Source organism: Kwoniella newhampshirensis, chromosome 11 (genome assembly GCF_039105145.1).
Source record: "Kwoniella newhampshirensis strain CBS 13917 chromosome 11, whole genome shotgun sequence".
NCBI classification, from domain to species: domain Eukaryota; kingdom Fungi; phylum Basidiomycota; class Tremellomycetes; order Tremellales; family Cryptococcaceae; genus Kwoniella; species Kwoniella newhampshirensis.
Genome location: NC_089964.1, coordinates 824,463 through 844,311, shown reverse-complemented (window position 1 = coordinate 844,311; position 19,849 = coordinate 824,463). Strand labels below are relative to the sequence as shown.

The 19,849-nt window shown below is 49.7% G+C and overlaps 6 protein-coding genes across 6 annotated transcripts; 2 read left to right on the top strand and 4 right to left on the bottom strand.

Annotated features, from left to right (window-relative positions):
* Positions 1–264: 264 nt before the first annotated feature.
* Positions 265–1,854, top strand: IAR55_005486 (uncharacterized protein; the record flags this gene model as incomplete). Its single annotated transcript, XM_066948577.1, has 9 exons — positions 265–660; positions 710–864; positions 914–1,116; positions 1,174–1,303; positions 1,346–1,385; positions 1,442–1,486; positions 1,593–1,610; positions 1,680–1,755; positions 1,835–1,854. 9 exons carry the CDS (start codon positions 265–267, stop codon positions 1,852–1,854), a joined length of 1,083 nt encoding a protein of 360 aa, XP_066801145.1.
* Positions 1,855–2,141: 287 nt separating this feature from the next.
* IAR55_005485 (uncharacterized protein) lies at positions 2,142–5,173 on the bottom strand (the record flags this gene model as incomplete). Its single annotated transcript, XM_066948576.1, has 9 exons — positions 2,142–2,371; positions 2,421–2,687; positions 2,736–2,783; positions 2,994–3,246; positions 3,300–3,578; positions 3,626–3,679; positions 3,729–3,782; positions 4,130–4,436; positions 4,488–5,173. The coding sequence occupies 9 exons, from the start codon at positions 5,171–5,173 to the stop codon at positions 2,142–2,144; spliced, it is 2,178 nt and encodes a 725-aa protein (XP_066801144.1).
* Positions 5,174–5,887: 714 nt separating this feature from the next.
* On the bottom strand, positions 5,888–7,121 carry IAR55_005484 (uncharacterized protein; the record flags this gene model as incomplete). Its single annotated transcript, XM_066948575.1, has 11 exons — positions 5,888–6,066; positions 6,136–6,261; positions 6,312–6,363; positions 6,424–6,462; positions 6,519–6,589; positions 6,646–6,717; positions 6,773–6,783; positions 6,839–6,857; positions 6,910–6,937; positions 7,005–7,049; positions 7,107–7,121. 11 exons carry the CDS (start codon positions 7,119–7,121, stop codon positions 5,888–5,890), a joined length of 657 nt encoding a protein of 218 aa, XP_066801143.1.
* Positions 7,122–7,648: 527 nt separating this feature from the next.
* On the top strand, positions 7,649–8,166 carry IAR55_005483 (uncharacterized protein; the record flags this gene model as incomplete). Its single annotated transcript, XM_066948574.1, has 3 exons — positions 7,649–7,780; positions 7,839–8,085; positions 8,135–8,166. 3 exons carry the CDS (start codon positions 7,649–7,651, stop codon positions 8,164–8,166), a joined length of 411 nt encoding a protein of 136 aa, XP_066801142.1.
* A 296-nt stretch (positions 8,167–8,462) lies between these two features.
* On the bottom strand, positions 8,463–10,235 carry IAR55_005482 (uncharacterized protein; the record flags this gene model as incomplete). Its single annotated transcript, XM_066948573.1, has 4 exons — positions 8,463–8,913; positions 8,980–9,191; positions 9,246–9,500; positions 9,552–10,235. 4 exons carry the CDS (start codon positions 10,233–10,235, stop codon positions 8,463–8,465), a joined length of 1,602 nt encoding a protein of 533 aa, XP_066801141.1.
* Positions 10,236–18,380: 8,145 nt separating this feature from the next.
* IAR55_005481 (uncharacterized protein) lies at positions 18,381–19,689 on the bottom strand (the record flags this gene model as incomplete). Its single annotated transcript, XM_066948572.1, has 9 exons — positions 18,381–18,618; positions 18,757–18,850; positions 18,923–19,052; positions 19,111–19,168; positions 19,222–19,294; positions 19,346–19,379; positions 19,435–19,473; positions 19,527–19,560; positions 19,610–19,689. 9 exons carry the CDS (start codon positions 19,687–19,689, stop codon positions 18,381–18,383), a joined length of 780 nt encoding a protein of 259 aa, XP_066801140.1.
* Positions 19,690–19,849: the final 160 nt, after the last annotated feature.

Genomic DNA, 19,849 nt, shown 5'->3' with positions numbered 1-19,849 from the left:
TCGTCAAGGTGAGTGAAGTGCAACGTCATCTGCCCTGGCAAGTCACTCGAACCAGGGAGCTGACTCGATCCCCTGTCACCTTGTCACTCCTCTACACCGATCATTCAACCTCACAGACCACACTCGTTTGGAAAACCAATCTCTCCAGCCCCATCCATCATCGACGACTCGCTCGACTTTGCTTCTTCCTCCTTCCAATCCTCCAACAGATATCGACCATTCGACTGATTTCACGACTTACGACAACGAAAACAGACTCTCACGATGCTTGCCTCTTCCCTCATCGTCGCGTTGCTTCCCCTTCTGGCGCTTTCAATGGCACAGGCCCACAACCTCAATCCTCCCCACTTGCGACATCGACGACTCGCCAATGCTGTTCGACATATCACAGATGGAGAAACCACTCCGCATGCCATCGTTACCCCACGCACTAACACAGGTCATGCTCAGGCCAAGAAGATCATCAAGAAAAGCGTCAAGAAACGTGGACAGCAATGTCGTCCTCGTCAGACTGCTGCCGCTTCTTCGACTTCCACTTCCGCGACCACATCCTCTGATGCTATATGGGCGTCATCTTCGGCGTCCTCAGACTCCGAGACGTGGTCGGTTAGCACTACCGACGGTACTGATACGTGGAATAACCAGGCTTGGGCCGCTCAAGTGAGTGTCACACTGAAAGATTAAGCCTGACTATTCTCTCTGTGTGTAGAAAACCTCATCCTGGTCTGCGTCCGTTACCACTTCTTCTCCCTCTTGGGCACCTACAAGCACGTACTCTGCCGCTGAGTCGCAGTCTACCGCTTCTTGGGCTGCTCCTTCTAGCGGCTCATCTTCCAGTAGCGGTCTTCTGTCGGTCAATGATCCGTGAGTCACCCACATGCTTTACCAGATCAGAGACTGATGCTCTTCTCAGTACTTGTGGTTGGTGTGGATCGAGCGACGACCAACCCAACGGCTCCGAGGACTGGCTCAACTGTGGCTTGAACGGCGGTGGCTGGACCCCACCTATGGTCACCGTCGATCAGCTCATCGCCGCCGACCTCTCTGGTGAAGGCGTTTTCGCCCCTTGTGCCCCTTATATCGACAAGTTCAACCAGTACGCCGCTCAATATGGCCGTGAGTTGGATATATGATACCTGATTTCCGTCATCTTTGCTGACTTTACACGTGCAGTCAAGGGCATCATGCTCGCTTCTTTCGCCATGCAAGAGTCCACTTGTAACCCTGGTGCTACCGGTGGAAATGGCGAAGCTGGTCTCATGCAGCTTGCTCACGAAAATTGCGGCAGCGCCCCCAATGGAAAGTAGGTTGTACGTAGCAATCACAGAGTACTGACAGGTCTCAGCTGCTACGATGTGGACTTCAACATTCAGCGTGCTGCCCAGGTGAGTCGTCGCTGTCATCGAGTAGCATGAGTGCAGGCGACTGACTCGCTCTGCAGCTCTTCTCCGGCCTCATTAGCAGTAACGGTGGCAACGTGCTCACAGTAAGCCACGTCATTGCAACACCGAGCTGATCAGCAGGCTATTGGATCCTACAACGGTTGGCGGACCGGTATGACCGTCGCAGATGCGACCGCTGCCGCCAGTCAGGGCCGATGTCAGGCGCAGGTGAGTTGACCATTCTGTATAGCATGATACAAAGTTGATCACAATTTCCTTCTGTTCGAAAATTCAAAGAACAACCTCGACTACCTGTTCCAGTACACCTCAGGATGGATGCAGGGGAAGAATGGCTACAACATGGGTCAATACTGTGAGTTATCCGGAACGAAAAGCCATTCCAGAAAAGCGGTACATGGTAGTTTCCAATTGACAGCGCGTCTTTCTCACAGTCAACCTCAAGCATTGCTAAGTCCTTTGACTGCGGGACACGAAGCAATCCCAACCGCCTTGTACTCCACATCCATCCACACCCGATACCTATCGTGGCCAGCTTGATGCTGGGTACACGCAGAACAAGCAAATACGCGGATCCCTGTTGAACCTTTTTCCATTTCGCCTTCTCATCATGCACAATGTTGGCTGTGATCCATAACGAAACGAATTGTTATACGTCGCCGGCGACGTCGTGTATCTGCAGAGCAATGCATGGGATGCGGACTGCCGAAACAGTCCATGCGATTACAACAATGGTCTCGTTCACTCTACATATCTGTCCTTGATTGGGTCCCAATCTCGCTCCCACACTGCCTTTCTTGGCCATCGCAGCTCAAACCACTCCTCCATGATGCCTTTGACCTCTTCGTAATCCTCCTCGATGTCGTCGTTGAGACCCAAGATGGAGACCTTGGGGTTGTCTTGAATCATTTTGAATACTCTGTGGGCGTGCTCTGCCGACTTGAGCATGTGAAAGTGGGAGACAGATTTCGCTTTGCATGATATCAGCATGCATCATGTGAGGAAGTAACAGCTACCCACCGGAAAGATACTGATATCTTGATAGCAGCTTCATCGTGTACTCCCGAAGGTTGACTGCCTCGTCTGGCAAAGCGGTGTTTGACATGACATTAGCCAAAGAGAAGTCGGCCTCATGCCAAGTAGGAGTCAAAGGCAAATGGGGTGGTGGCAGATATTTGGGATATCGTCGACCCTCGGGAAGAGGCGCAGTCTTGTATGTCGTTCCCTTGGCCGGGAAAAATGCCGACAGGCCTAAAGGTCCCGATGCAGTGACAAGAGCCATGATTACTGAGATTGTGTCAGCCTAGCTTTTTGGACTTCCGACAGCACACTCACAGCAATCACCGCACTCTGGGTATTGGAAAGTAAGCCGCTTGAACATGTCTGCAGACGAAACGCTGTCGTCACGAGTCCAGAAAGGTCCAAAGCATCGGTCGAGATCGAGCAGACATCTAATATCATCAACACCGCTCGCAAGCTCACCACTTACTTGTCATTGGTTGATACATCTGTTCCTGCCTTGAGAATAGGAGGGATATGTCCGTCCATTGATGCTGGAGATCATCAGCATCAGAGCTTCACGTATAAACTCACAGAATAAGAAATCTGTCGCCTTAGGTGCTTCCCAACCAGCTTGCTCGAAAACCTTATCCATTCGGCCTGGCTCCAATGTCCATCGCTCGCCTCGATGCACCTCGATCTTGACGACATCGTCGTCGTGCTCCGTCAAGCCGAACATGTCCCTTAGCTCCTTTCGAGCATCAGGGCCCCACTGATCCCAAGATTCGAGATTTCCTAAATTGGCCACCACATATGTCCACAACAATGCTTCTCGCCATCGTTCCACCTATTCGATTATTGGTGAGGTCAGTCTCATCAGGAATGAGGCACTTCACTCACCCGTAGAGACGTGAGTAACCATTGCATCTGGATATCTCCCTCACCGAGGCTCATCTCCCGGAAGCGTCTCTGACTACTCGCTGCGAGATCTTCTTTGAACATCAAGCTCGCTTCGTGATGGAGGCTTCGGGTTATGACTTTCGGCACATGGGCAAAGTAAGGCCGCAGACGACGAGGAAATCGCTGAGATAAGATGTGATTGGCGTGGTACAAACCCCCGACCTCTCCCGCATCGTTGAAACGACCCTTATCTAGTATGGGTCGGACTTGTTGGTAGTACTACAGAATCATCAGATACAAACTGAGACGAGAATTGTTTGACTTACCCCATGATCGAATCTTATCACAGAGCCGTACAAAGGCGAATGAAAATCGGAGACCTGTCGTGTTTCAGTGATGCGGGCATCCAGTTTGATCAGGCCAGCTTACAGCATGCGGTCGTAGCAGGAAGAAGTCGTCATTGAGAGACACAGTCACGTCCGCCTAATTGTCAGTCGAAGCTCTCAGGATCAGAGACTCACCAAGCCTGGTAACCATCCTATTCTACTCTCAATGGCCATGGAGTTGAACGATGGTAGCGCCTTCTTCCGCCACTCTCTTTCTCGCCATTCCCTCTCCCCCAGCTCTTCTGTCATTGCGTCTCGATCCATTGAGGGAAGATGAAAAATCTCGGAATGGGACGCGTATCTGAGAATGGGATAGTTGGCCTCCGCATGATGAAGCTTGCCTTTACCATTCTGAAATTTGTGAGCGGAGAATGGATGAAATGGATGGGTGGGACTGGACGTATCGCGCCGGGAGAATTCAAGCCAGGTAGGGGTCTGCGCGACTCTCCAGGCGGATGCGAGGTAGGATGATAAGGCCTGAGATACAGAGGTGGAAATTCGAGCTGTGAGATTGGCCGACTCCTTCTCCTCCGACGAGTTCAGCAGGTCTCGTGAGTGGATCCGCCTTCCGCTGTGCCGCTCTCTGGCTGCGGCTAACGCTTCCAGCTTCGGAACCAGAGACGTAGGCAGCAGAGAAAGATCTGCTGGCACCTCGAAGGGATAGTCGGCCACGATCAGGTGGAAGGTTCGGAGATGACCTGGAAGAGCATCTAGAACAGAGCGCATCGAGTGGACCAACTCATTTTGCTCGCTAGACACTCTTAGCTTGTATCCCGTCCGGTAGTCGAGAAGCAACACCTACCGAAAGTGATGCTCCGGAGAATATACAGACTCCTCGGATCGCCAGTGAATCATGCTGTCTCTCCATCGATGATCTGAGCCATTCACCCACAGCCACGTCGCGTCTAACTTCTCCTCCTCGCCCATCTCATCTTTCCCGCAAAGCGTTTCTCCGTCCGTGAACCATTGCTCGAGACACTTCGGAGGCAGAAATCGTGTGGGTCGTAACCTGGGGAAGGGAGGGTTCGGGGGCGGTATGGGAGCGAACGGCCGCCATCTGGGATCTAGGGAATCTATGAGATCATCTCCAGCTCGGAGAGGAGGGGGCGGGAACGATGTGGACAAAAGGTGATCCGAGGCTTTTGGTTTCTGATTCGACCGTGAGATCCGCGGAAGCGGGAGGGGTAGCAGAAAGTGATGGATCAACCATACGGCGAGAGTCCAAAGAAGGATGGATGAGACGTTTCTGGGCGATAGATAAGGACGAACATGGCGAGTGAATGCTAAACTGGTGGAAGCCATCCTCCTCCGCGATTGCTCATGAACATGATTCCCGGGCGAGGGAAACTCTAATCGTTGTAAGCGTGAGGGTGAAGGCGACCGGACGCGATTAGGATGAGATGTATAGGAGATGGGAGAGGTCGGGCTGAGGGAGCTGGTGTAGGAGTCGGATGCACGTCTGTTGGTGGTTGGCAGAGGGTAAGGCATGTTAAACATTTGGAAGCTAAGGCTGCCAGCGATTTGAATTTCGTTTCAAAATCTGAACGAGAGCGCAGTCGTGTCAGCTTGTCGCGAAGGCCAAGTGGAAGCGCGATGCTTGCTCACTCTATTTTAAGATCTCATCTATTCATGGGTACTGAGGGCAAAGAAGATCAATCACGAAGAGTGTGAACAGGGCATTCCTCAGACGTCTTTATCGTGTATCTGATCTGCTCTTTCATGCCGTTCCCCATCCACACGCGCACGCGACTGTCGTTTCAATGTGCTGAAAGACAAAAGACCTTTGGGAAGTCTAGTGACTAGTCCTAGCGAAGCGCAGTTCAGCAAGGGGGAGAATAGCTTTGAATAGAGAGAGTATAACCTCAGGATCATGCCACCACACATTCACGCACACACTCACCTCGTTTTGGTTGTGACTTGACAATGATGAAGCGTTGAATACGATCGTGAACAAGGTGTGAATTAGATGACTAGCAAAGTGATGACTGAGCAGAAGGGTTCATTGACTTATGTGACACGGGAAGATCAATTGGGAGATGAATGGATGAAAACAGCGACGACGGGGAGGTTTATTTTGGGACGACCTCTGCAAGCTTAACGTTAGCCACTTCAACAAACATGGTTCCGAGGCGTTCAATGATGGTTACTACCATAATGATTCTCATACGAGGCAGACAATCACTAGGGTTGCTCGAATGGGCATTATAATATCACGCATCGTCCCTCCTTCCAACTATCCGCTTTGAACCTGTTTGTCACACTACTACCACCACCACCACCTCCTCCCCCTCCACCACCACCTTTCGGTCGGCTACCTACGGCTACCCTTGCTGCTTCGTATATCGCTTCTTGCACGCCTCGGTTATGTTTGGCCGAGCATTCTAGATCGCACAGGTGCACTGTCAATTTGCCAACAGTCACACAAGACACCAGGGAAGGGAGTTGCTCACCCAGGTATCTGTTCGCGCGAATGGCTCGGGCGGCTGCAAGACCCTCGTCGTATGTCACAGGGTGCTCTGCTCTTCTCGACAGCTTCTCCCTGACGGCTGGATCATCTCTCAGATCGCACTTTAGCGCTGCTCATCCCATTAGCACCAGACTACAACCATCGATCTAGCCGACGCACCAACCAAGATCACTTTCACTCCGTCACAATACTCGCGGACTTCCTGTATCCACTGCACAAGAGATCGACTGTGAGATTACACCTCAGAGGCTTGGCTCGATAAACAGTTCACCTTTGACTCGGTATTTTCCAGTGACACTGGGTAATCAACCTGGATTATGAAGGCTTGTCAGATCTTTGCAGCGTATCAGCACCGTTTATACGTACAGAGAAGCATATCATCACGACATGTGTATCGGCATATGAGAGCGAGCGCAATCGGTCGAAGTCTTCTTGTCCTGGGTGCCCTCGAGTTGCATCAGTATATGGCCAGAATAAGCAGCGCACGACCAACCGGCTGTGTCCCATAGACTGAGTTCTACCATCTGATCTTCGACTTGCATCATCTCGACATAGTTCTCAAACACTGCACAGCGTACGGATGAGCGGCACGCGCAATAAGTCTTGACAATGAAGCATACCGGTAGGTTCACTGGGGAGCGAAGATCAGCATGAATGCTTGTACAGATGTCGTGGAGGTCACTCACTATGTAGTGGGAAAGTAGCCTGAATTTGAACCGTCAGCATATTTCTGTCATGCTCGAGAGCTCGCACTGACCTTTGGTGAAGACTGTTAGAAGGGAGGTCTAGTAGCAACAAGTCAATGTGTCTGCTACGTCGTTCTCATGATCCAGCAGAAGACACAACACACACCTTGCCGCAAGCTCCATCTCCCAGAACCACCAATTTCCGAGACAGCTGAGTGACAGGTCAGCAAGGCTGCGTCGGTCGAGGTTTCAAGCCGTCGCAACGTACCGGCTTGGCTCCCATTTTGACTCCTCTATTCCGGGAGACAGGGCTTCCACTCGTGTTGATCAGTCAGACCAGGGGCCAATGGTTATCCTGTGTCGAATAGCTGAGATGCACGGTTCAGAGAGAAGGACGCGATCTTGCCTGGATCGGAGCTTTGAAATAGTTGAAAGATAGTGATATTGATTACTATAAAATGAACAAGTGATTCGTGCAGATCAGATCGATGCGAAGACCTTGTACGATGGGAGACAAGAAGGATGGGATGATTTTGATACGATATCAAGAGGACATGTGATCGTTTCAAACAGTCGGAAATGGACGAGAGATGGATTGAATCTGGTTGACTGCATTTGTTTTGTTTTGTTGATTGGAAGGAAGCCATCATCGCGTTCGGCGGCGAATATCAGCAGAACATCATCAGAACTTTATCTTCTCTTCCACCTGCCTCTTTCATCTCTTTATCGCATCTGCACCATTTGATACTTTTCACATCACCTTCGACAATATTCTGCCACCGCGTACTTTGTAGTCAACACGTACGTGCAATGTCTGCATCTAAACCGACATACGTGTCGTCCTCCGGTACCCTCGGAGCACAGCCTCTGACGAGCAAGATCGCCCACTCCATATCGGACTACGCTACACTGCTCTACCTCTTCTTCGAGACTCTTGTCAGCGTGAGTCAAAGCTTCTGGTCGTTCTGCACATGCGAGAAGACTGACTCTCCGTGAACAGCCCATTGTCGATCCAGCGTCGTGGACCAATCCCTCGACAAGAACGTCCGGCGATCTAGGACGACAATATGGTGGCAGTGGAAGTACAGGGGGTCCAAGCGGAAGCGGAAGTAATGGTAGCAGCGGCAGCGGCGGCGGCGGCGGCGGCGGTGGTGGTGGTGGTGGTGGTGGACGACCTGGTGGACCTGGTGGTCGAGGTGGCGGGGGTGGTGGTTTTATGTCAATGAATGACTTGAGAAGGGGAGGCAGTAAGTGTTTCGGTGAATGATATCTCAACGATATGCTGACTGAGTGTAGCGGTGGATGGATGCCGAGCGACTTGTGGATAAAGCCACAGCCCCGTCAACCCAACGAGCCACGCCGCTGTGACCGAACTTTTAGTGTATACTCGTACCTCTTGTTTCTGAATATGCACTCGCATATCGAGCGGACAGTCGCAGCATTCAATACTGCATCATCTGATTCCCACTCGCAAGCCTGCATGGCTAGCATTCAGACCGCACACTATCAATAGGGGGTATCTAAGCATCGAATTGTCCGTCATGCGGGCAGAAAGCGAAATGGGGTAAAACAAGAGAGAAGAAAAGGCAGGTAGCTATGAGCACATTGATGACTTATGGTCAAGCTACCAGAAACTGATACGACGCTTGCCAACACCAGTGGCATCAGCAGCGGTGATGGTAATTCCTGCTTCGGAAGTCGAGCCTGACTGAGTAGCCATCTCAGACAATGGTTGCGTGTTTGAGGAGGACGATACAAACTCGGTCGCGGTAGATGATGACGACGCTGGCTCGGTTCCCAAGATCGCAGAGCTGGTTTGCGTGACACTAGGACCAAATGCCGTCGTGGTGGTGCTTGCCGACAACTCAGCCAGCGAGGCAGCGCTGGTGATAGCAGGAGGCGAGCTTGACACGTAGCTGGAATAGGTGTTGCTGATTGCAGTGCTGTTCGCCATGATACTGACCTCTGTGGTGCCAATCTGAATCGCGTTCTCGGTCCCGTTGATGGCCTGATAACCGGCGGTGGAGTTTCCGAAAGCAGCGATATTGGTGGGACCTGCAACAAGCGAGGAGGATCTGCTAAGAAGGTCGCGTTAAACAATTGCTCCAGCTAGGAAGCCTGAGGCGATTAATTACACTTACGTCACAGAAGCGTCGGTCGAAGGCTGTCCGTCGTCCTCTTCATCGTCACAGTCTTCTTCGTCGGCGCCGCCGTCATCATCAGAGGTAGTGCTCCCACTGTTGGATGGGGTCGCCGCTGGGGAGCTAGTGCCAGTAGCAGCAGCCATGACAGTAGAAGGGACGATCTCGTTTTCATCCCCATCGTCGGTGTCGTCATCATCACAGTCTTCAAGCTGTGTGGTCGTCAGTCAAGATCCCTACGTCTCCTCAAGCTGGCCTTCACTCACGTCGTCATCGTCGTCATCGATGTCATCGTCATCGCCGAGAACTCCCGCCGCTGGACTGGGCGTGGATTGATTGGATCCATCACTCGCTGACGAAGGCACTGCAGGAGCCGAGTCAGATGCCGCGACAGTGGGGGTTCCTGGAGCTGCTCCTGAGGAGCGCGTGGGCTTGCCAGCACCGGCAGCAGCAGCATCAGTCGGACCAGCGGCCGCGGCAGATCCTTGAGTGACAGTAACCGTCCTATAGACCGTGGTGATCTGAGCCAACAAGGTCAGCCGCAAGCAGTGTGAAGCTACCACTGTACTCACCCCTCCACAGCCTTCGTCAGTGTTTGCAGCACTGGTTACAGCATGCACCGCCCCGATTCTATTCGGGGTCGGAGTCGATGTAGAAGCCATCAAAGTCGGTTGAGCCGCAATCGAGTAAAACCCAGAGGAAGTGGTGGGCGAGCTGGACGCATTGGTGGCAGCGTCAACAGCAGTACTCGACGAGCTACTGTCCTCATCATCTCCATCATCGTCATCGCAATCCTCATCGTCGTTGTCGTCATCGGCATCCTCCCCGCTTTTCTCGTCATTGCAGTCATCATCATCATCATCACCACCTCCAGAGGCAGCGATGGGCTCAGCGGGAGCAGAAGACGTTGCAGCCGGAGAGACAAGAGATGCCGAAGGTGCGGATGTGCCATCGTCTTCATCGTCACAATCCTCGTCGTCGTCATCATCGATGGAGGTGGAGTTAGCGACTGTGGAAGTGGCGTTGACCGTAGGGGAAGTGACATTGGCGATCGCAGTGGCATTCGTGATGACGTGAGTACTGTTTGAGAGAGCAGTGACATCAAGAGCGGTTCCGTTGTTGACGAGATCTGTACCATTCGACTGTCGAAGCTTTAGATGATGGGATCGAGCGTCTAGTGCTTCCGTGTGAGCGACAACGGAGCTACACAGAGCCAGGAAGGCTGAAGCGGTCAAAGTGGAGATGAAGAGCTTCATTTTGTTAGTGTTGTGTAAGGAGTCAAGTAGATCGTGGGGTCGTCAAGTTGGATCCGTTAAAGAGTGTGATGTGTTTTTGAGAAGAAAAGTGAAAAGAGTAGAAAGTAAGACAACGATTTCGTCGAGTCAACAGATGCAAAAGGGGTAAGAATTCTGGGTGGTTGAGTGATCGAGGGATGGGGATCAAAAGGCTGAGCACCAGCTCGTTTTGTCAACGTTGACGTATCCGTGATCGTGATGAAGAGGGCTCGGTGATGAGGCGAGAACGAGCTTCGTAAGATGAGCGTGAGATGAGCGTGATATGATGATCTATGTATATGTGGGACAGACGATCGCTGATCGGTCAATGTCAATAGAGATGGAGTGCTCGATTGGGGGAACGTGAGTGATCATGAACAATGCAAGAATGCGAAAGAGAAAGGAGACCGAGGTGCTGATCCGAGAACAAGGGGTGGAATGAAGAAAAAGCGGAAATGGAAGGAACTGATGAAACGCGGCGTTGAGAAAGGAATGTTATTGTACATGATGGGTGTGAGTGTGTGTGTGTGTGTGTGTATATGTGTATAGGTGTCCTCCGCAGCACAGCAATACGAACGAACAACAACAACAACAACAATAACAACGAAATCAACACCAACAGAGAAGAGAGATCTGTGCGCACACTCAAAGGAGACAAGGGAAAGAGGGGAAACCTGGACTAGGATGTAAAACAAAAACATACATCGCGTGGGGGAAAAGGGGAGAGAAGGGAGAGAGACTCGGGAATTCCCCCACCGACCCTGTAAAACAAACATCCCGGTCCTTGCTCAACTCTGAAACAATAAAAGGGTGTAGAGGGTCCTTTTTCGTACACGTGTCAGTTTCTCCCATCCAAACCCCTTTTTCTTCTTTCTTACGCGTACATTATTGCTTCTGTGACAATCACACTGCACCTTGGCCTGGGTTTTCTTGGTCCTTGTTGCTTTACGGAACGGGCGAGAGCATCATGGTAGAAAGACACACGTAATCGGAAACCGCGTAAAGTGAGCAGCTGTCACATTCGCAATCAGTCCCAGACCCTGTCACTCGGTCCCGATAGAGATGCCTTTCTCTCCTTCTTGGCACACCAGTCAAACTGCCTGGAAACGCCGACAGTCGCGTGTGAGAACCCAATCCAACTCTTTCATGCTCATCGCATCGATGACATTGTTGACTTTCCACCTGCGTAGCTAGCTGACGTCACGTCGGGACTCATAACTTACTTACGGACTTGCACCGTCTGCCGCCTCATCCGCTGTGTTGGCTCTCATCGCACGGACCGCCTTGCTGGATCTTGATCGGACTAATGGACGCATGCAGCTACATTGTCATCGCTCCTTTGCGCCGCGAACGCGCCAAGCCGGTCATCCGAGAGCGATCCATTGATCCTAGGTGGCCCCAATATCACCGCTTGCCAGCAGCCTCAAAATGTCATCAAGAACACAGGCCGAAACTCCCTTTCACGACTCTGTTCGGATCTTCAAACCAAGATCTCCCCCTTGCCCTATCCACCGCCTTTTCTTCCCTCAGCATCACATGTCCATGAGATCCAAATGACTGTTCGCTTTCTACACATCAGTCATCCCGAGGCGATGTTTTCACTGTCTGCTTTGCGCTGGCTCGCCGCAAATCATGTATGGCGACCACCCGCTTATGCTGGGTATGGCCCGAGCTTCGAGTTCTTGTTCTCTTGTCTGATGACAATGCGTTGTATCAGTCAGATCGGCCGGGGAGCGGGCGTTCGACCAGCATATTATGATCGAGGGAAACTGGCACCGGTTAACAGAGTTGAAAGTCACAGGTCGTTGTGCTTTTAAGCTGGAGCTGGTAAAGCACGGAACTGCTCAGCAGAAGCGCGGCTGATGACACTCGTAAAACCCGCTCGGCGCCAAATTTCTGTACAATGCCGTCCCCACAGCCCCGACATGATATACACCTCAAGCCACAAGTCACACTGCCGATTCCACCTCCGGGAGCAGCAGTGCCTTTCTCTCTTCGAGGCTGACAAAGCTCGACACTTGATTCAGATCAGATGCATGTCCAGCGTGTATTTGCCACTCACGGTGTTTTGAGGGCTGCTATTAAAACATCAGGCCCGACTGAAGTACATCCTTAATACTAGTCCTAATTTCTGTCCCTCGTGAAATGCGTTTGACTCTTAGCACGGATGAGTTGTGTGAGAGCCTGATTTCATTGTGCACACATTTCGCCCTCTTCACTTTCTATTATGACTGAGTGTGGTGGTGCTGGTATCATGGGAGTTGAAAGCTCAGCGTAAGCAATACTCGCACGCCATCGAGCATTTCTATCTCCACTTTCAACCAGCCCCGTTCACCCCTATGACATCCAATTTCGAGTACGGTTGTCATCTCCTTTAGCTGTCACCGACTCATTGGACAGACTGTTCAGGGGCGCAACTCCATGTAAGGAGTATGGCCCGTGCTGCTCCACCCATCACAGCTGTTCCGATCTGAGAAGTATGCAGAATGGAAACCATCGGTCACCACAACTCTCCAACTGCAATTGTCACGATGGTCAATGTGGCCTCAGTAAATGAGCCCTATCACACAACGAGACAATACGATATGAGGAAACGACGATAACGACAATAACGAGGATAACGAGGATAACGAGGATAGCGAGTATAGCGAGGAACTTGACACGGATATCTAGAAGGGCTTGTAGCAGTTCTAGATAGACTGAGGTACCACAGTGATATCGTTGAACGATGAGCAAGGTACTAGGTATGACTTTCAATTGAGAAATCGCTAGAGAAAGACTAGAACAACGAGAACTAAGGCTATGTATATATATCTCCACTATTCCATCCGCCAGGATGCGTAGAACATCGATCAACTTCCTCCTGTTTCTATTGTTCACCTGCAGCGCCCTTTAGATCGGTCTTCGGCGAGTATATCAAGTTGTGCTCGAAGATATCGAAGAAGTCGAAGATATCAAGAGGGTTTACGTAATAAAGGCTTATTCGTGGTCGTGGTGGAATGGCCATCATGACAACAATCTTGACATATTGTTACGACCCGTCCGGAAGGGATACTAGGACGGCGTACGTAAATTGACTTGGATTAGAAAGGTAATCCGTAGACTTGTGTAAGGTCACGGGCGAGTGGTGTGTCACTAGGAAGGATCACGGGCTAGCTATGAGGACTACTCTGGTATCACTGATAGGCGTCTTCCTAGCAGAGGTATGACAACTGTTGATACTTTTGTAGAGGGAGACTATTTTGGTAAAGTATGCAGATATTTTGATCCTTGGGGGGATCGTCATAAAGCTTCCCAGAAGGGCTGCTTTAAAGTACAAAGATTTGAAAAGAATTAGGGAACAAACCGAGTTTTCAGCGCTGAAATTACGACCTGAAAAGTAGCGCTAAAATATCGTACAAAATATCAGGTCGGAAATGTAGCTCGAGATATCAGCACTAGAAATGCGACCGATAGTTACGACCCAAATATAAAATAGATAAGAGATTGTGAAATGAACCAAACTGAACCGTTCTATCGGACAATACCATTACCATTCAATTAAGGATTTGGCGTCAACATCATTCCCAACTGCAACACCCCTACCTGTCAGTCCTCAGCGCGCCTTGCTGAAAACAACTAGCGGGATTGGATGTACGGGCACAGGACATAAATGATGGAGATAACGGTTCGAACCTGTCATGACGGCCATTCCGCCACGACCACGAATAGTGCATCGTTAAGTATAATCCTCTCGATATCTTTGACATCTTCATTATCTTCAAGCACAAGTCAATATACTCGCCAAAGCCCGAGGGAAAGGGTGTTACATTGGATACAGTTGAGCGTTGGAAACAGGAGGAATAGTTGATTGAAGTTCTACGCATCCTGGCAGAAGGGTTAGTGGAGATATATATACATTGTCTCAGTTCTCGTTGTTCTAGTCTTTCCCTAGTGATTTCTCAATTGAAAGTTATACCTAGTACCTCCCTCTTTGTTTGATGATATCGCTGTGGTACTTCAGTCTATCTAGAGCTGCATCAAGCCCTTCTGAATATCCGTATCAAGTTCCTCATTATCCTCGTTATCCTCGTTGTCCTCGTTATTGTCCTCGTTATTGTTGGAAATTAATGATCAGTCGCTTACGTAACAGCTACAACACTTACACAGCGCTACTGCGGTACCGTACTCAGCTATCCGCAGATCTAACTTTCTCTTCTTCTTCTTTTCTTTTCTCTGAACATGCAATTATTATCTCAACAGTTATCCCCATATCGTGCTGTCCCGTTGTGTGATAAGGCTCATTGACTGTGGCCACATTGCCCATCGTGACACAACTGTTGCTATTTCGATTACAGAGGCGTACGTGGCATCAGCGGATGCGGACAACAAGCAACATGGTGTCAACGCCTTCTGAACAATCTACAATTTGGACTGGGCCAAGATCCTCTTCCTTTACTCAATGACAAGGCCGGATCAATAGCACTTGCTTAGAATCCAGTCAATCACAAACGATCCAAGCACATAGCCATGCGTCATCAGTTTGTAAGAGAAAAGGTTCAAGATATTTCAATCTCCCTCTCATGTGTCCCCTTCTGCCGATAATTCAGCAGACTTCCTTGCAAAGTCCTTGCCTTCTCATACTTTCTCTCAACTTTGTAGCTTACTTGGTATTCAACGGCGATCTGAAGGGGGAGTGTCGGAATTGAATGATCAGTCGCTTACGTGAAAGCTACAACACTTGCACAGCGCTGTTGCGGTACCGTACTTAGCTATCCGCAGATTTCCATTCTCTTCTTCTTTCTTTTCTCTGAGCATGCAATTATTATCTCAACATAATTGTGTACCTGACTTCTATCTTAGACTGCTTGTTACGACCCGTCCAGAAGGATACTAGGATGGTGTACGTGGATAGACTTGGATTGGAAAGGTAATCCGTAGACTTGTGTAAGGTCAAGGGCAAGTAGTGCATGAGAAGTACTCCGGCATCACTGATAGGTGTCTTCCTATGATGACCGCTAATATTTTTGTAGAGTGAGAGTATTCTGGTAAGCTATGCAGAGACTTTGATTCTTGGGGGATCGTCATGAAGTGTTAATCGCATAACATCTGCAACGCCTAGATGACCAAGACGGTCATGCCTGTAACAATCTGTGCTTGATGACATCCAATCATGAAAAGTTAGATAGAAAAGGGAAGTTTAGGATATTGCGGTCAGTGTTTTGCTTGCTGGGTGTCACGGGACTACACCGACCAACGGGGATGTCCATCGTTTCAGCTTACAAGGCAACCAATGAAAAGTCTACTATCGTTGATGTGCTCCCGACTTGGACCAAGATACGCGATGTTGGTGAGACTTGGGCTAAATCGTGTTTCTAAGTTGAGGGTTCTCTGTCGAGAACAGCCAAGTAAATGTTGGTCGATGTATCGAGGTTATTCAAGATGATAATATTCAAAGGTACTACAGTAGGACAAAAATCTAGAATCGACGGGGAACTCCTTTCTCCTTTTGCTACGTTCATGTATATATCCTTTTCTTTGCACAAGTTCGCCAAACCTTGCATGTGTAGCGATCTTTTTGCCGGATGTAGAAAGAAACCTCGAGTGGCTGAACAATTTGTATATTTACCGTATGTGGTGAATAGGATTGATAAGCTTGTCGACGTTTCGGTTCTTTCTCCGATGAATGCAGTTTCGTTCAATTGTTTGTCAAACTCCTGGGAACTTTGTCGGAAGTTGGCCTTACTGGTATGCAATCGTGACAGTCGCCCCCTCCTTTAGCGAAGCGTCCCCGCGAGCAATCGTGTCACGTGACTTTGTTTGGCTCTAAGTTGGGCTGATGTGATCCAAATGTGCTTTACAACTGTAGTTGTGTGTCTACATGACATCATCCATCCTGCGTGATCACAAGGTGTGCACGGATCCCCATGGTGCGTGCTTGGTTCGGCTGGTCAAACTCCTGGGAACTTTGTCGGAAGTTGGCCTTACTGGTATGCAATCGTGACACTGGGGTACCTATGAATTGGTCGAAGGTGATAATGTCCAGCCTGAAAGGATTTACCAAGGATGCTTGAGATTGACTGAGAGGAGTGGTGAGGTCAAAATGTGACTTATGATAATTTTATCCCTGGGGAAAAGGATCAAAAATTTTCTACCAAGGAGGTCTTTTTGTACCTTAAACTATCAGGCCAGTCTGTTGCCATCTTTACTAATCTTTCTCTACCGAGGATCTCTCCGAGACGTTTTTACCGTCTACAGAGGCTGTTGTAGCACATAAAGGAAGCAACCCATGGACGTTTCATATCTATTTCATATCTTGGTCCTTATTATCGGTCGCATTACTAGCGCTAATATTCCGAGCTGCATTTCCGATCTGATAATTTGTATGGTGCCATCATACCTCTTGTTACTCTTTACTGTCAAGGCAAGTCATGCGCCGCTTCCTTCTCCCATGCACGATCAACTGCAATCTCGAAACATGGCAGTGTTAAAGATGATGTGAATACACCAAACTGAACCGTTCTAACAGCCAGTCGTTCTCACTACGCCCTGGGAGAACATTTATCAATGATACCAGAGTATTCCTCACAGCTAGCCCGTGATCATTCTTAGATACACACCACTCACCCGTGACCTTACACAAGTCCACGGTTTACCTTTCTAATCCAAGTCTATCTACATACATCGTCCTAGTATCCCTTTGCCACGATTGTGTACCAGCAAGGCCAATTTGTCACGATCATATACCAGTAAGGCCAACTCCCGACAAAGTTCCCAGGAGTTTGACAAACAATTGAACAAAATGGCATTCATCAGAGAAAGAACCGAAACGTCGGCAAACTTATCAACCCTATTCACCACATACGGTAAATTCACAAATTGTTCAGCCACTCGAGGTTTCCTTCTATATCCGGCGATAATGTTGCTACACATGCAAGGTTTGACGAACTTGTGCGAAGAAAGGCATATATACATGAACGTAGTAGAAGGAGAAAGGAGTTCCCCGTCGATTCTAGATTTTTGTCCTATCGTAGTACCTTTGAATATATATCATCTTGAATAACCTTGATACATCGACCAACACGTACTTGGCTGTTCTCATCAGTGAATCCTCAAGTTAGAACACGACTTAGCCCAACTCTTGCCAACTTTGCCATCGTATATAAAACGGAGAGCCCATTAGCGACTGTAGGCTTTTCTTCTTTTGTGTTGTGAGCTGAACGACGGATAACCTCATTGGTCAGTGTAGTTCCGTGACACCCTTCCGGTTGGGTTGTAACACTGAGCCATTGCCGTCCTGGAGAGTGCCGGAGATGCGAGAGAAAGTCCAAGGGGGGCAGGGGTTTTACCGACCGCCACAAGGTTGCAGGAGAACAACAAAGACATTATTGAGAGTGATACCATGGAGGTCCAGCATTCCCTGACCAGGGACCACAAGCCTACCCCATTTGTGTGATGCCATACGGTGAATGCTGCACCATTTCTTGCTTCATTCTCGGCCGTCCTTGTTATTGATATTGAACTTCTTGAATAGTACTGACACCTTGTTGACGGCAGCAGTGTCGACAAAGCACTCAATCTCTGACTTGAAATTCAAGGGCTGGAGCCAACTCAAGCAGACCCCTCCATCAAATATACACCTAACTTCTTGTCCAAGATTCTACAATGTTTGTGAGATTAAGGAAGTCCGATTCAAAGATGTATTGACATGTTTAGCGAAGTTTGGCAGTAGTTGGCGATGTGGTAAAGTTTTCTGATCTCTCTGTTCCAAGAGTCCCGGGTATCTCTGGTGCTTCAAATTGTCAATATCCGCCATTTTTGGGATCCGCTTGTAGATACACGGCAATAGGCATCTATCTACTACCTGTAACTTGCTCACACCCCACATAAAAGCTGAACGACGTAACTCTCTGACGTTCGCAACACGACAATGCGCACCCAGAAGTACACGAACGACCGAACATGGAACCATCTCAAGACCGATACGCCCCGGTCAGAGCCGGAAGACGAAGCTCAATTATCGGGGATTGGGCTTTGCTGAGCGAAACACAACATTGACTTGACACGCGGGCTACAGGGCGCGAAGAGGAGCTCAAGTCCAACTGGATTTTCGCGACGGATCACATGTGAACATATTTAGGGTAGGTCTCATAACGACTCTCCACCTAAACGTTGTCCTCCTCCCCACCTATGCCTAACTGCTTCAGTTGGAGACGGACGGGCCGTCGTTGCAGCCGGTGTTTGCACCCAGGTGCGCCCCGGTACAGCAAATGTGGACCGGCTCGTAGGCGCAAATAACCCGCGGAAAAAGGATGGAGGAGCGAGTGGATTTGAGCGTCGAAGATGTGTAGGGGCATGTAAGGGTAGATATGTCGCAAGGAACCACCTGCAGAAATTATCAGCACAGCAAACAGGTGACCCTTGGTGAAGAGAACGATCGTCGATAACTTCAGGGACAAAATAGGTCGAGTGAGGCAGAAAGAGGACCAGATGAGGACACTGGAGAGCTGGATCGGAAGCCCACCATAAGTGCCCAGCAAGTACACCAATGACGCCACCCGAGGCTTTCATGGGGCCACCGGTGAGAAGGTCAAGTAAAATTAGGGCTGGAGGATAGACTGTGTAGATGTGTCAACTGAGGAGGCAGCTTGTGTCTAAAAATCGGGCGAATGATGCGTCCCAGGACGTACGACTAGTAGGAATCGTAATGAGTCCGAAGATGGACACCTTGACGGTCGGATTTGAGCGGCACCATACATATGTTTGAGCATGCAGCAGCGATCGGAAGAGGAAGGGCAAGCCGAGGGGGATGTTGAAAACCTGAGGAAATAGATTAGCATGCAAGTGATGTACACGCAGGGAAGACAATGGTATTCACAAGGATGAAGGTAGCCAGCATGACGTGAAGCCACGCGTACTCGGCTGTGTCGTTGCGACTGCGATGATGAGATGATTAGACGTGAAGCCGTATACAAGGGAGATCGCTCACTATGTGTCTCGTTCCATTGCAGAGGAATTGCGGTAGATCAAGAAGAAGTCATACAGAAGAGGGAAGCCGCCCCCTATGTTTCACGTCAGTGAGGCAAACATGTGCTTTCCTTGAGCTCACTGACCTCCGAAAAAGAAGCAAGATACTGGTCTCCATATCTAAGGGAGGGTAAGACGTCTCTTCTCCTGTGAGAGATACGAGAGATCCACACACCTGATACGAAGTGGTGACCCTTTTCCACACAAGGGCGACCTGTGGCAAGCAAAATCATTTTTGTGGGCTGTCCTCAGAGAGGAGATACTCACAGAGGCCGGCGAAGTGGTTCCGAGTAGACATGGGCTGGGTCCTATCAGCTGAAGCTCCGGGTAGGTTGCACAGAACGACATACAAGGTGACAAGGGCGGTACCCACGAGGAGAGACCGCGTGACTGGAGGAATAGAATTATAAGCAGCAGAGAAGTCGGCCATTGAGGGTAGATATGTAATTGGTTAGTACGAGCCGTGGCGTTCGATAGATTGGAAGACGTGTGGTTGTGTTGTGTTTGTTGTTGTTGTTGTCGTCGTCGTCGTCGTCGTCGTCGTTCAGAGAGAATGGAAGATGACGTTGATAGCTTGCGTGGAGGTTGGG